The 15,731-nt window shown below is 41.6% G+C and overlaps 1 protein-coding gene across 4 annotated transcripts in view; it reads right to left on the reverse strand.

Annotated features, from left to right (window-relative positions):
* The window catches only part of LOC140715125 (VPS10 domain-containing receptor SorCS1-like), a 1,248,501-nt gene that overhangs the window by 783,666 nt on the left and 449,104 nt on the right, over positions 1-15,731 (reverse strand). For all 4 annotated transcript variants that reach the window (XR_012096067.1, XM_073026870.1, XM_073026869.1 and 1 more), the window contains exon 2: positions 5,623-5,690. Coding sequence is in view for 3 of the 4 variants with exons in the window: in XM_073026870.1 (XP_072882971.1) it covers positions 5,623-5,690 (68 nt within the window). In the remaining variant the exon portion in view is untranslated. The remainder of the gene's footprint in view (positions 1-5,622; positions 5,691-15,731) is intronic.

Below are 15,731 nucleotides of genomic sequence, written 5' to 3' on the forward strand. Positions count from 1 at the left end.
TGTTCCAAATTCTGGGAAGGTGCTCAACATTAGAGGCACAGAAAAAGGCTCTTTGACCCATCTAGTCTATGCTAAACTATTATTCTGCCTAGTCCACTCAACCTACTCTTGGACCATAGCTCTCCATATCCCTCCTATTCATGTACTTAACCAAACCTCTGTTAAGTGTTTAAATCAAATCCAGATCTATTACTTCTGCTGGCTGTACACTTAACAGCTGAAGAATGTTTCCTCTACAAGTTAAAAAAAAACTGGCTCAAAACTTGTAGTGTATTTACTAACATCAATCTGGGAAAAATGTGTGCATGAAGTCTGTGAAATGCTTAAGGAGAAACAGTTGATTGTGTGAATGCCGCAATGTGCAGCCATGGAGTGCGCAGCCTGGTAAAGCTCAGGGAAGATCACAACAGCAATAATTGTGTTCAGAGTGTGTGAACAACTACTTTCAGTTGAGATTAAGCATAAGGAGCTCATAAATACATCCGGACACTGTTTCTGCACTGTAACAATGTGAGGAGAATTTTATTATAAGCTCATTCTTATAACAAGGCAAATATACACAGAGGTTAATCAAAAGAAACCTGAAAAATGGTATTTGCTTACGTAACCTAGGTGGTCCAATAAACTCAGATCTTCTCTGTTTTTGTGCTCACCCTTTACCCTCCCTCTTTTCCTCTTATTCTACATTCCCATATTTAGAAGTAATAGTAATTATCTTATTGAAACATCTAAACTTTCTGGAGTGTTTGACAGTGATGCAACTGAGATGATCCCCTAGTGAAAATGTCAAGTCAAGTCACTTTTATTGCCATTTTGGCCATAACTGCTGGTACAGTACATAGTAAAAATGAGACAACGTTTTTTCAGAACCATGGTGTTACATGACACAGTACAAAAACTAGACTGAACTATGTAAAAAAAACACAGAAAAAAAACTACATTAGAGTACAGACCTGCCCGGGACTGCATAAAGTGCACAAAACAGTGCAGGCATTACAATAAATAATAAACAAAACAATAGGACAGTAAGGTGACAGACCAGGCTTTGGGTATTGAGGAGTCTGATAGCTTGGGGGAAGAAACTGTTACATAGTCTGGTCGTGAGAGCCCGAATGCTTCGGTGCCTTTTCCCAGACGGCAGGAGGGAGAAGAGTTTGTATGAGGGGTGCATGGGGTCCTTCATAATGCTGTTTGCTTTGCGAATGCAGCATGTAGTGTAAATGTCTGTAATGGCGGGAAGAGAGACCCCGATGATCTTCTCAGCTGACCTCACTATCCGCTGCAGGGTCTTGCGATCCGAGATGGTGCAATTTCCGAACAAGGCAGTGATGCAGCTGCTCAGGATGCTCTCAATACAACCCCTGTAGAATGTGATGAGGATGGGGGGGAGGGTGGGAGATGGACTTTCCTCAGCTTTCGCAGAAAGTAGAGACTCTGCTGGGCTTTCTTTGCTATGGAGCTGGTGTTGAGGGACCAGGTGAGATTCTCCGCCAGGTGAACACCAAGAAATTTGGTGCTCTTAACAATCTCTATCGAGCAGCCATCGATGTTCAGCGTGGAATGGTCGCTCCATGCCCTCCTGAAGTCAACAACCATCTCTTTTGTTTTGTTTACATTCAGAGACAGGTTGTTGGCTCTGCACCAGTCCGTTAGCCACTGCACGTCCTCTCTGTAAGCTGACTCGTCGTTCTTGCTGATGAGACCCACCACGGTCGTGTCATCGGCGAACTTGATGATATGGTTCGAGCTGTGTGTTGCAGCACAGTCGTGGGTCAGCAGAGTGAACAGCAGTGGACTGAGCACACAGCCCTGGGGAGCCCTCGTGCTCAGTGTGATGGTGTTGGAGATGCTGCTCCCGATCCGGACTGACTGAGGTCTCCCAGTCAGGAAGTCTAGGATCTAGTTGCAGAGGGAGGTGTTCAGGCCCAGTAGGCTCAGCTTTCCAATCAGTTTCTGAGGAATGATTGTGTTGAATGCTGAACTGAAGTCTATGAACAGCATTCGAACGTACGTGTCTTTTTCGTCCAGGTGGGTTAGGGCCAGGTGGAAGGTGATGGCAATGGCGTCACCTGTTGAGTGGTTGGGACAGTACGCAAACTGCAGGGATCTGCAGTTTTTAAAGATTACCTTTACTTGTCACATGACCATCGAAACGTAGAGTGAAATATGTCACATCAGATCAGTGAGGATTGTGTTGGATAGCTTGCAAGTGTCGTCACGCTTCCAGCACCAACACAGTATACCCACACCCACTAACCCTAACCAGCAAGTCTTTGGAATATGGGAAGAACCTGAGGCATCCAGAGGAAATCCAGACAGCCACGAGAAGAATATACAAACAGTGCAGGAATCAAACGGCTGGCAATGTAAGACGTTTCACTAACTGTTATGCTACTGTGTTGAGTGGAAGAGTCTGAAACAAGGGCACATAGTTACAAATTGATGAGAGTGGATGGGCTGTAATCTAAAACTGAGGTGAGAAATCTTATCTTCGCAGAGGGCGAGAACTCTCTGTTTCAGATGCTTGTGGAGGCTAGAGCTTTACAACATGGAAAGATCATTAGAAGTATTTATAATGGAAATGGATACAGTTTTGAAAGTTTGGGAAATGAAAGATTATGAGAAACCATCACAGAACAGGCAAAGCCAGAGAAAAACATCCATGAACGTATGAATGGCAGGCCAGGCCTGAGGGGCAAAAATGACCTATTCTTTCTCTTAGTTTCTGATATTTCTGTGTTCTTGGAGGTTAGGTTATTGAAAGAGGAAGTAGATTTTTTTTTGAAAGATCGAAGAATTGAAGGCTACGGAGAACTAGCAAAGAGAAGATGAGGCCTTTGACAGATGAATCATGATCTTATTGAATGGAGAGGCAGGCTTGAAGGGTTTAGTGGCCCGCTCCTGCTCCTTTTCTTATATTCTTTCTGCTCTTTACACATTTTTCCTTTTTCTTTTTGCTCTTCCATTTTAACTCTCCACATGCATACAAACCACTAGATTTTCCTCACCAGCATCCGTCTTTGCCCTCAGCTGTCTCTGACAGTCAGATTCCATGCCAGGTATCCAGTACTTGTTGGGCAGGCATTTCCTCATCCAGCTAAATAATGGGCAGACCAAACCCATCACTTCAGTCCCCTACACTTCAGTCCCCTACACAAATCCTATCCCTAGCCTCTCAATTATTATTCATTCATGGGTTCTGAGTACCAGCATTTATTGCCCATTCCTGCTTCCTTCCCACCAAGGTGGAGGTAAGCTCCTTCAGTCTACCTGATGAAAGGTCTCTTACAGACCTCTTGGTTAGAGTTGAGCAAGACTTCAATCCAGTAGTGATTGAGGAACATTGAATGTCAAAGGGCAGTGCCTAGGACTACTCTAGCTGTAAGTATCCACCAAAAGTATGTGACTTGTGTAATATTGTTTGATTCCATTTAAAGAATTGTGTCTATACCTTCCTGCACAAACACTGCAACCATGTTTAGTAATGAAAATTGTAAAGCCTCTGCCTACATCTGCAAACAAATCGCCTGCCTGTGCAGATTAGGAGCAGAGAAGGGAGATGCTGCTTGACACAATATACACAGATAAAGTACATTAAAAATAGTTATAAAGTTATAAATAACTCAATAAAGTTAGTTTAAATAAGCAGCTATTCTCTAGAATACTAAAAAGCAAATAATATGACACATGTGTCCATTTAATAAACAGATCAATGATTAGATTGTTTTTTGGGACATAACTATTCCTATCCAACCTCAACTAAACTCAACTAAAACCTTCAGAACATCACCGCATCCACAAGGAAAGGCAATCAGTTATATTGGCTCATTAAACTATTGTTTATAACACTGTTGACAAAGGTGATGCACAAACTGTTCACAAGAGCAGCCATTAGGGCTCTAGCATCAGATATTAACACTAGATCCCCACTACCTTTTAATATAGTGTTAAACCCTCACCAGGGGCTAAATTGTACTTTGGGTGATTCCAATAGATTATAATGGTAAATAATAAAGATCTGTAAAATCCTGCTTGCTTTCTACCTATAGACTAATGTCTGATGCCAGGCCTTTTAGGTTTTAGTACCTGCTGGGCCATCCTTTGACACCTGCCCTCTTCTCTAGCCACGACTCCTGTTCTTGAGGACAATCTCAGACAAGCTCTCCGTAAGAGCACAGTGATGCTTGCAGCATTCTTTGAAGGAAGAATCCTTTGAAGGCCACAGCCATTTGTGGGTCTTATCACGATTAACTGCTCTGTACACTTTAAAGTCCTACAATGGACAGTATTCAACATTGATACTTTAGCTCAGTCAGCTGAAAATTGATATTACAGTCAATTTGTTTTTTTATCAATGCGTAGATTAGATTGTTAATATTGGGTTACAGACACATGACATATTCACTTGATATACCTTTATGAATTATTTCAACTGAAGCACCAAGCAATTTACTTTATGTGGATGAAGTTATTAAACTTTAATTTTTTTCAACCAATTTACAGTACTGGCACCAAGAATGATAACTGCAGCCTTTTGGAGCAGAGATCCGTATTCATCACATGCATATGTCTGTATCAATACCATCACAACCTCAGCACTAGAGGTAGAACAAAGTTAACACTCCAATATCGGGGCCACATGTGATAACACATGCGACTGGCTGGTTGATGATGCAGTTAGATCTCAGCAGAAGATACAACAGAAAATATTCTCTGTCACGGAATCATACAATACTGAAAGAAGGCCTTCAAGCAACCATGTCCAGGCTGACAATTAGGTAGCTATCTATACTAACCACATTTAACAACACTTGTTTCATACCTTCTATGGTGTTCTTTCAGATACTGACTAAACATTGTGAGGGGGTCTACCACCATTATCTCAGCTGGTGTGTTCCAGATTCCAGCTACCACCTACGCAAAAACATTCTTCTTCAGATCCCCTCTCAACTCTTTACCTCTTCCCCAAATCACATATCACAAATCACCTATGGTGCAGCATAGGGTCCAAACTGCCAAAGATAATTTACTGATAGACAGACATCACCTCTGGGCCCACCTTTTCATTCAGGAATTCCCAATCTCAGTTAATGGTTGGAGTTCATGGCATCAAAGAGGTTGGGAACCTCTGGTCTGGATGAAAAATTACCTTTCTTATGGTACAGTGACTGTTCTACAGGACACCACACTGTGTCAAATCTTTTTGCCTATTAGTACCACTAAACAGTTTGTCCATTGAGAAAAAAACAATTTTGTGCAATATTTCCTTGCTGGAAACTACAGTGTAGGATAATTCCTTCTTTGATATATTTTGATGTATCTACCTTATTTTGGTGTGTCTCTCTATTGTACTGTTCTGCAACCACAGTATAAAAGTAGCAACGTCTTGGTCTTAATTTGCATGTAATTAATGTCAAGGGAATACTGGAAAGAATCTCATTAATTCAGTTCTGAGACTCCAGTTGCTGTTGAAAGAGACCAGACGATGTTTCTCTTAATGCTTTAGGATAGTCACAAGCTGTCCCTGTCTCCTTAATATTTCATACTGTGTTGATTCCTGAATGTTTGCTCCCCACTGAATTAAACAGCATTCTGTCCCCCTGCCCTCTCAGATCCACTTACCTCCAAAGTGAGCTTTCCGTGACACTCGCGAGGTTGTGATCATAGAGCTTAGTCAAGATGAGAATCACCTGAAAGAATAAGGTCAGAATTAGAACAAAAAAAAACTAACTGTAAAATTCAACCATTATCATTAACAGAAAGACTCATTTCATATAACAATTACAGCATGGAAACAGGCCATCTCAGCCCTTCTAGTCCATGCCGAACGCTTACTCTCACCTAGTCCCACTGACCCGCACTCAGCCCATAACCCTCCATTCCTTTCCTGTCCATATACCTATCCAATTTTACTTTAAATGACAATACCGAATTTGCTTCTACCACTTCTACTGGAAGCTTGTTCCACACAGCTACCACTCTCTGAGTAAAGAAATTCCCCCTCATGTTCCCCTTAAACTTTTGCCCCCTAACTCTCAACTCATGTCCTCTTGTTTGAATCTCCCCTACTCTCAATGGAAAAAGCCTATCCAAGTCAACTCTATCTATCCCCCTCATAATTTTAAATACCTCTATCAAGTCCCCCCTTAACCTACTACGCTCCAAAGAATAAAGACCTAACTTGTTCAACCTTTCCCTGTAACTTAGGTGCTGAAACCCAGGTAACATTCTAGTAAATCTTCTCTGTACTCTCTCTATTTTGTTGACATCTTTCCTATAATTTGGTGACCAGAACTGTACACAATACTCCAATTCGGCCTTACCAATGCCTTGTACAGTTTAAACAGTACATCCCAACTCCTATACTCAATGCTCTGATTTATAAAGGCCGACATACCAAAAGCTTTCTTCACCACCCTATCCACATGAGATTCCACCTTCAGGGAACTATGCATAATTATTTCTAGATCACTCTGTTCTACTGCATTCTTCAATGCCCTACCATTTACCATGTATGTGCTATTTTGTTTAGTCCTACCAAAATGTAGCATCTCACACTTGTCAGCTTTAAACTCCATCTGCCATCTTTCAGCCCACTCTTCTAACTGGCCTAAGTCTCTCTGCAAGCTTTGAAAACCTACTTCATTATCCACAACGCCACCTATCTTATTATCATCTGCATACTTACTAATCCAATTTACCACACCATCATCCAGATCATTAATGTATATGACAAACAACATTGGACCCAGTACAGATCCCTGAGGCACACCACTAGTCACTGGCCTCCAACCTGACAAACAGTTATCCACCACTACTTTCTGGCATCTCCCATCCAGCCACTGTTGAATCCATTTTACTACTTCAATTTTAATACCTAACGATTGAACCTTCCTAACTAACCTTCCATGTGGAACCTTGTCAAAGGCCTTACTGAAGTCCATATAGACAACATCCACTGCTTTACCCTCGTCAACTTTCACCGTAACCTCTTCAAAAAATCCAATAAGATTTGTCAAACATGACCTTCCATGCACAAATCCATGTTGACCGTTCCTAATCAGACCCTGTCTATCCAGATAATTATATATACCATCTCTAAGAATACTTTCCATTAATTTACCCACCACTGATGTCAAACTGACAGGCCTATAATTGCTAGGTTTACTCTTAGAACCCTTTTTAAACAATGGAACCACATTTCAACACACACAAAATGCTAGAGGAACTCAGCAGGTCAGGCAGCATCTAGAAAAATAGTACAGTCAACTTTCTGGCTGAAACCCTTTGAAATCTCTTGTTTGTGATTGGAAGACTTATCATTTGCTAATTTGAGGTTATATTGCATTACAATTTTTGCAGGATTGCAGTGTAATCATGAAAGAGTAATAGAGGATACATTCAGAGGATTATCTGAAATTATAAATTCAAATCCTTATAAAAAAGGTTGAGTAAATAGCTCGTATCAGAAATGCTGATCACAAAATTATGAAACTATTGAGTAATACATAATGCCCAGTGAAGGGGTAAGGGCCAAAGGTTCACCAGCAGTGTAGTTGACTCATATCAGCCTCTGACACAGCTCCAGGTGAAATAGGATGAGGCAGTAAATGTTGGCCTTGCTATCAACACTACTAGCCCCTGGGTGTTAAAAAAAAAGCTATAGAGGTAGATGAATGAATTCTGTCAAGTCTTGTGGCCATCATAACGTATTATCATAATCCATGATGAATCATCTTTAGACTGTGTTAATATTACTTACAATGAAGGAATCCCAACTAGTGTAAATACCTCTGATTCAAAAAGAAGTGCCATTATATTTGCATTACTGACTCCATTGACCCAAATATTTGCTGTACGTTCTAACAAGAAATCTCCTACCAAGGCACCTTTCATGTCTCCTTAGAACTAAAGTAGAGTTCTTTCTATACATCCCATCTCCAACAATCTCACCCATTTCATTTCCCATTTTTTAAACTAAGTAGAGGTTGCGTAGACTAGAAATTTATTTCCTGATGCATAGGAGACAGAGGGGGTAACCTGTTAAAGGTGTGTAACATCATAAGGGGCATGAACAGGGTGTAAGCATATCATCTTTTTTTCCACAAGGAGAGGGTGCGACAATCAAGAAGGTATGGGTTTGTGATCAGAAGCAAGAAATAGAGATTTACATAGGACATCAGGGGCAGCTTTTTCCATACAAAGGGTGGTGTATATTTGGAATGAGCTGCAAGAAACACTGGTTGATGTGAGAACATTTAGTAATATTTAGTAATATTGTTGGTAGAATCTCAGGTGGTGATGAGAGGGCACACAGGAGTGAGAAATGCCAACTAGTGGAGTGGTGCCACAGCAACAACTTGGCACTCAACGTCAGTAAGATGAAAGAGTTGATTGTGGACTTCAGGAAGAGTAAGACAAAGGAACACATACCAATCCTCACAGAGGGATCAGAAGTGGAGAGAGTGAGCAGTTTCAAGTTCCTGGGTGTCAAGATCTCTGAGGATCTAACCTGGTCCCAACATAAAGAAGGCAAGACTCCTATACTTCATTAGGAGTTTGAAGAGATTTGGTATGACAACAAATGCACTCCAAAACTTCTATAGTTGTACTGTGGAGAGCATTCTGACAGGCTGCATCACTGTCTGGTTTGCGGTGGGGGTGGGGGGGGGGGGAGGTGCACAGAACCAAAAGTAGCTGCAGAGAATTGTAAATCTGTCAGCTTCATCTTGGGCACTGGCCTACAAAGTACCCAGGATATCTTCAGGGAGCAGTGTCTCAGAAAGTCAGCGTCCATTATTAAGGACTTCCAGTACCCAGGACATGCCCTTTTCTCACTGTTACCATCAGGTAGGAGGTACAGAAGCCTAAAGTCACACACTTAGCGATTCAGGAACAGCTTCTTCCACTCTGCCATCCAATTCCTAAATGGACATTAAACCCTTGGACACTACGTCACTTTTTTTAATACACAATATTTCTGCTTTTTGCACTTTTTTAATCTATTCAATATACGTATACTGTAATTGATTTACTTATTTATTTAATAATATTATTTTTGGTTTATTTTCTCTTCTATATTATGTATTACATTGAACTGCTTCTACTAATTTAACAAATTTCACGTCACATGCCGGTGATAATAAAACAGATTTAGAAAGCACATGGCTTCACAATCTAGCTTGGTGTGATCATTCACTCTGTTGTTTATCTGCACAGCACTCTCTCTGTAGCTTTTACACTTTATTCTGCGTTGTTATTGTTTTACCTTATTCTGGCCTAACACACTGTGTAATGATTTAATTTGCATAAACAGTATGCAAGACAAACTTTTCACTATGTCTTGGTACTGTGACAATAATAAACCAAACTGAATAAATATGGATCGGAGAGGTTTAGAGGCCCAATGTGGACAAATGGAATTCCTTTGCTAGGCAACACAATCAGCATGGACTAGTTGGAATGAAAGGCCTATTTCCAAGCTGTATGTGTCTATGACTCGAATCAATTAAAATCTCCCAGTCGTTGAGCCTTGCTGTAATGAATTACATCACAAGAATCAAAATTGTTGCTGATTGGCGGTGCATTGGCAGAGGATTGTCAAAAGGCTTCTTTAGAGCCAGGAGAAGGAGAAATGCTCATTAACTTGCTTTCTTCTGTCACATTGATGGATGGAGAAATATTACTCGGAACAGTTGGAGGAATTCAACTCTTTGATGTGCATCTGGAACACTAGAACATCTCAGCTGAAGGACATTGATATTAATTCAACATTCATTCAGCTTCACCTGAGAAGGGCTCGGCATACCAGCTCATCAATAGTGCAGTGCTCCTGATCGTGCAGCACTTGAAGGGCAATGAGATCATACACTCCCATCTCTGGAGGTTAGATATTGAACTACTGAACTTTGGACTCAGAGAAATAAACACTCTCACTAGGGCTAAGAGGGAGATGACAAGATCTCAACTCAATAGAAGTTTTAAAAGGTCTCTGCTTCCATCAGTCTATTATAAAGTAAAACATTTGGGAACACTTTAAACTTGACCTTACTTCTGTTCCATTGTCTCCTGGTGGTGTTCAGGTACTCTTAAATGCATTTCATATGACTTTATGTTCAATTGACTTGACACAATCTGTGCTGAATCAACACTGAAACCACTTTACACCACTGCAAATTGTAACAAACGCCTAAAAATAACAGGGTTTCTTTACATAATACACACTGAAGGATTCCAAACATTTGACCTTTCCTGAGACTAAACTGCACATGGCTCAACTGAGGTAAACATGGCTCTGTACATGCCATGGTACCAAGGAATAAATGACTTTGGGTCACACATACACACAGAAAAAAAGATACATTCCATAGAATATTTATCCCAAGAACAGCGTTTGTAAAAATGTTGCACTGTGTAGCTCAGGGTGAACATAATCAACCTTGCATGACAAATCTCTCAGTTCAGGCACACGTCAGAATGCCCTCATACAGATGGAATCTATGCAAGAAAGAAAGGTTCATTCACTCAGGGATAAACAAAATTGCAGGTATGTGACTGTTTGAAGGAGAGAATACTGCTGAATGATACCTCTTTCTAAAATAATTTATTTTGTTGCAGTATGCTTAGGAGGTGATTTGTTTATCCAGCAATCAGATTAGATGACAGAGTAGAGGAAGATATTGACAAGGAAGGTCAGTGCTGGACTGTATGGACTGGTTCAATGATTCTCTTTGTGTGGAGAAGTGACCGCGGGTGGGCTGTGAGAGTGGGCGAGGACTGACCGATTCAGATGCACGTTTATTGTCTCCGACTTTCGTCAATCTTTAAAGTTCAAAGTAAGTTTCTTATTAATGTCACCATATACTACCCTGAGATTTAGAAAGAAAAACGATCAAGTAAAGAACACACACCCAGCAAGATGGACAAACAACCAGTGTGCAAAGAAAAACAAACTGTGCAAATACAAAATAAAACACACACAATAATAATAATAAGGAAATAAACAATAAAAATCAAGAACATCTGATGAAGAGACCTGGAATTCATTGTTATGTGGCAGCTGTACAGTGCAGACATAACAAATTACTATAAATAACAGCTAGCAAATTATATTCTCAATAAAAGCTTGGATTATAGGACAACTGGAAACTCACAAGAAAAAAACTCAGAAATACTCAATAGGCCAGGGAAAGCTGGAAGGAGGGCATTTCCACTAGAACCTGCAATAGGCCAGGGAAAGCTGGAAGGAGGGCATTTCCACTAGAACCTGCAATAGGCCAGGGAAAGCTGGAAGGAGGGCATTTCCACTAGAACCTGCAATAGGCCAGGGAAAGCTGAAAGGAGGGTGTTTCCACTAGAACCTGCAATAGGCCAGGGAAAGCTGGATGGAGGGCATTTCCACTAGAACCTGCAATAGGCCAGGGAAAACTGGAAGGAGGGTGTTTCCACTAGAACCTGCAATAGGCCAGCGAAAACTGGATGGAGGGCATTTCCACTAGAACCTGCAATAGGCCAGGGAAAGCTGGAAGGAGGGTGTTTCCACTAGAACCTGCAATAGGCCAGCAAAAACTGGATGGAGGGCATTTCCACTAGAACCTGCAATAGGCCAGGGAAAGCTGGATGGAGGGCGTTTCCACTAGAACCTGCAATAGGCCAGGGAAAGCTGGAAGGAGGGCATTTCCACTAGAACCTGCAATAGGCCAGGGAAAGCTGGATGGAGGGCGTTTCCACTAGAACCTGCAATAGGCCAGGGAAAGCTGGAAGGAGGGCATTTCCACTAGAACCTGCAATAGGCCAGGGAAAGCTGGAAGGAGGGCATTTCCACTAGAACCTGCAATAGGCCAGGGAAAGCTGGATGGAGGGTGTTTCCACTAGAACCTGCAATAGGCCAGGGAAAGCTGGAAGGAGGGTATTTCCACTAGAACCTGCAATAGGCCAGGGAAAGCTGGAAGGAGGGCATTTCCACTAGAACCTGCAATAGGCCAGGGAAAGCTGGATGGAGGGCATTTCCACTAGAACCTGCAATAGGCCAGGGAAAGCTGGAAGGAGGGTATTTCCACTAGAACCTGCAATAGGCCAGGGAAAGCTGGAAGGAGGGTATTTCCACTAGAACCTGCAATAGTTAAAAGGAGCGATTGGTTTTAAAGAGGTGTGGTGAAGTGGGAAGTACAGAAAAAAAGGAACAGAAAGCACGGGAGATTAAAGACTGAAGGTGAACGGCACATAAACTTGATAGTGATGCACGGAAAGAAACAAAAGGAAAAAGCTGAAAAGGTGCAAAAGAGGTTCACCAGGATATCACCTGAGGTGGAGGAAATTACCTACAAGGGGTAGATAGACAGACAGGAATTATTTTCCCTGACACATTGAAGGCTGAGGGCCTCCAATCAAGTACCTGATAGAAATATACTGCAAAAGATTATGAGAGGCACAGACAGGCAGATAGTCCGAGTCTCTCCAGGCTAGAAATAACTTCAAGGTAAGAGGGAGGAAGTTCGGATGAGACGTGCAGGGTAGGCTCTTTATGCACTGCGGTGGGTTCTTTGAACACGATAACAAGTGAATCAATGCAAGCTGATAGATTAATGCTGCTGTGAAGCATCTGGATGGATAAATTAACAGGTACGGAGTGGAGGGATACAGAGGGGATTAGTTAGGATTAACATCACAGACACCCTGGGGTGAAGGGCCTGTTCCTGTGCTGTACTGTTCTAGCTCTATGTATCAAAGGTACTTTAAATAACTCATCTGAAAAATTTTAGAATCACCAGTGGTCTTTATTGCTAAACTCATTATTGGTTTACTTTTCGGCTCTCGATTAAATTTTATTAGACAAGTGCATATAAGGATAGGGAATAAATTAAAGATGAGTTTTATTTGTAGACCAAAACATAAAGAGAAATTCATTTTTTTGTGTCAGCAACCAACACAGTCCAGGAATTGTACTGGAGGAAGCCCAGGTATTGGCATGTATCCAGCACCAACAGAGCATCCCCAGAACACACTGAGCAAAGCCATGTCTTTGGACTGCGGGAGGGTCCCGCAGGAAGTCCACATGGTCACAGGGAGAACGTAGGTCTATTTAACTATTGTCCAATTGAGTGCGGGGAAGGTCCCAGATGCAGAAGAGGCAACCATCATTCATTGCATTCTTACATCAATATTGCCTTCCCAGCACGGCGACCTGGATATCGGATTGGAGATTGTGAATCGAAAAGCGAGAGCACGAAGAATGCTGAAAATGTTATTATGCAAAATATTCTTTGTGCATGGAGGCTTACACATGATGGATTAGTGTGCAGTTTAGACTTATCCATGTTCCAATGTAGAAATTCTACCAGGACATTTTGATTTATTGCTTTTAATGCTCTGAGGCTTACCTGTGGTTTTCAATAGCACAGCTCTTGCAGAGATATGCCAGGGGATGCTGCATTTTAATCCCGTGCCTAGATATTTGCTTTAAATAGAAGGCAGGGATCTGGTCTCCATTGTGTTGTACTAACAGGAGCTGTTAAGTTGTAATAAAATTCTGGAATGAATGGTAATCAGCTACCAGTCAATATAGGCAACAGGAATTACCATGACTACACAGAAACTTCCTCACGAGAAAGAAGCGGTAGTTTCATTACAGTATAGGAAATACACTCAGTGGCCACTTTATTAGGCACCTCCTGTTCCTAATAAAATAGCCGCTGTGTTTATACTCATAGTCTTCTGCTGCTTTGCCAACCCATTTCAAAGTTCAACATGATGCGTATTCGGAGATGCTCTTCTGTACACCACTGTTGTGACGCATGGATATCTGAGTTACTGTAGCCTTCCTGTCAGCCTGAACCTGCTTGCCATTCTCCTCCGACCTCTTTCACTGACAAGGTGTTTTCATCCACAGAATTGCCCCTTACTGGAATTTTTTTTTGTTTCTCACACCATTCTCTGTAAACTCTAGAGAGAGAAAATCCCAGGAGATCAGCAGTTTCTGAAGATACTCAAACCACTCCATCTGGCTCAACAACAATCATTCCACGGTCAAAGTCACTTATATCACACTCCTTCCTCTTTCTGATAATTAGTCGGAATGACAGTTGAACCTCTTGACCATGTCTGCACACTTTAAGCATTGAGTTGCTACAACATTATTGGCTGATTAGATATTTGCATTAATCAGCAGGTATAGGGATGAACCTAAAGAAGTGGTCAGTGAGTGTAAAAATGAAGCCTAGAATATTTTTCAAATATTCTGAAATTGCCACATCCGATTTCCATACAATAGGCTAAAAGATCACCGGGACCTGACGGTGAACACCCCAGGGTTCTGAAAGAGGTGGCTGAAGAGACTGTGAGGCATTAGTAATGATCCTTCAAGAATCATTCAATTCTGTAATGTTTCCAAAGGACTGGAAAATTGCAAATGTCATTCCACTCTTCAAGAAGAGAGGAACAAAGAAGCAAGGGTACTATAGGCCAGTTATTCTTTCCTCAGTGGTTAGCAAGATGTTGGAGTCAATTATTAAGGATGAGGTCTCAGGGTACATGGAGTCACATGATAAAATAGGCTGTAGTCAGCATGGTTTCCCCAAGGCAAAAACCTTGCCTGACAAATCTGTTATAATTCTTTGAAGAAATAACAAGCAGGATAGAAAAGGAAAATTGGTTCTGTACTTGGGTTTTCAGAAAGCCTTTGACAAGGTGCCACATATGAGGCTGCTTAACAAACTACGAGCCCATCGTATTATAGGAAAGATTAAGCAGTGGCTGATAGGCAGGAGGCAAATAGTGGGAAATAATGCCTCCCCCCCCCCCCCCACCCTTTAACTCAACTTCTCATCTTTTTTTTCTCCAGTCCTACTGAAGGATCTCAGCCCAAAACGTCAACTGTACTCTTTTCCATAGACACTGCCTGGCCTGCTGAGTTCCTCCAACAATTTGTGTTTGTTGCTTGGATTTCCAGCATCTGCAGATTTTCTCTTGTTTGATAAAGGGAGCTTTTCCTGGTTGGCTGCTGATGACTAGTGGTGTTCCACAGGGGTCTGTTTTGGGACCGATTCTTTTTACGTTATAAGTCAATGATTTGGATGATGAAATCGATTACTTTGTTGCAAAGTTTGCAGACGATATGAAGAACGGCAGAGGGGCAGGTGGATTTGAGTAAGTAGAGAGAGGCTGCAGAAGGACCTAGACAGATTAGGAGAATGGGCAAAGAAATGGCATATGGAATACAGTGTCGGGAAGTGTATGGTCATGCTCTTTGGGAGAAGAAATGAAAGGGTTGACTATTTTCCAAATGGAGAGAAAATACAAAAAGCTGAGGCACAAAGGGACTTGGGAGTCCTTGTGTAGGATTCCCCAAAGGTTAAATTGCAGGTTAAGTCTGTGGTGAGGAAGACAAGTGGAAAGGATAAAGGCAAGGATATAATGTTAAGAATTTACAAAGCACTAATGAGGCCTCACTTGGAGTACTGTATTGTGAGCAGTCTTGGGGCCTGTATCTTAGAAAGGATGTTCTGAAACTGGGAGGGTTCAAAGGAGGTTTATGAAAATGATTCCAGGATTGAATGGCTTGTCATGTGAAAAGCGTTCGATGGTCTGGACCTGTATTCACTTGGATGCAAAAGGATGAGGGGTTACTCGTTGAAACCTATTGAATGGTGAAAGACGTTGATAGAGTGAATGTGAAGAGAACATTCCTGTGGTGGGAGAGTCTAGGAACAAAGGACACAGCCTCAGAATTGATG

The sequence above is a fragment of the Hemitrygon akajei genome, chromosome 23 (genome assembly GCF_048418815.1).
Source record: "Hemitrygon akajei chromosome 23, sHemAka1.3, whole genome shotgun sequence".
Taxonomy (NCBI): domain Eukaryota; kingdom Metazoa; phylum Chordata; class Chondrichthyes; order Myliobatiformes; family Dasyatidae; genus Hemitrygon; species Hemitrygon akajei.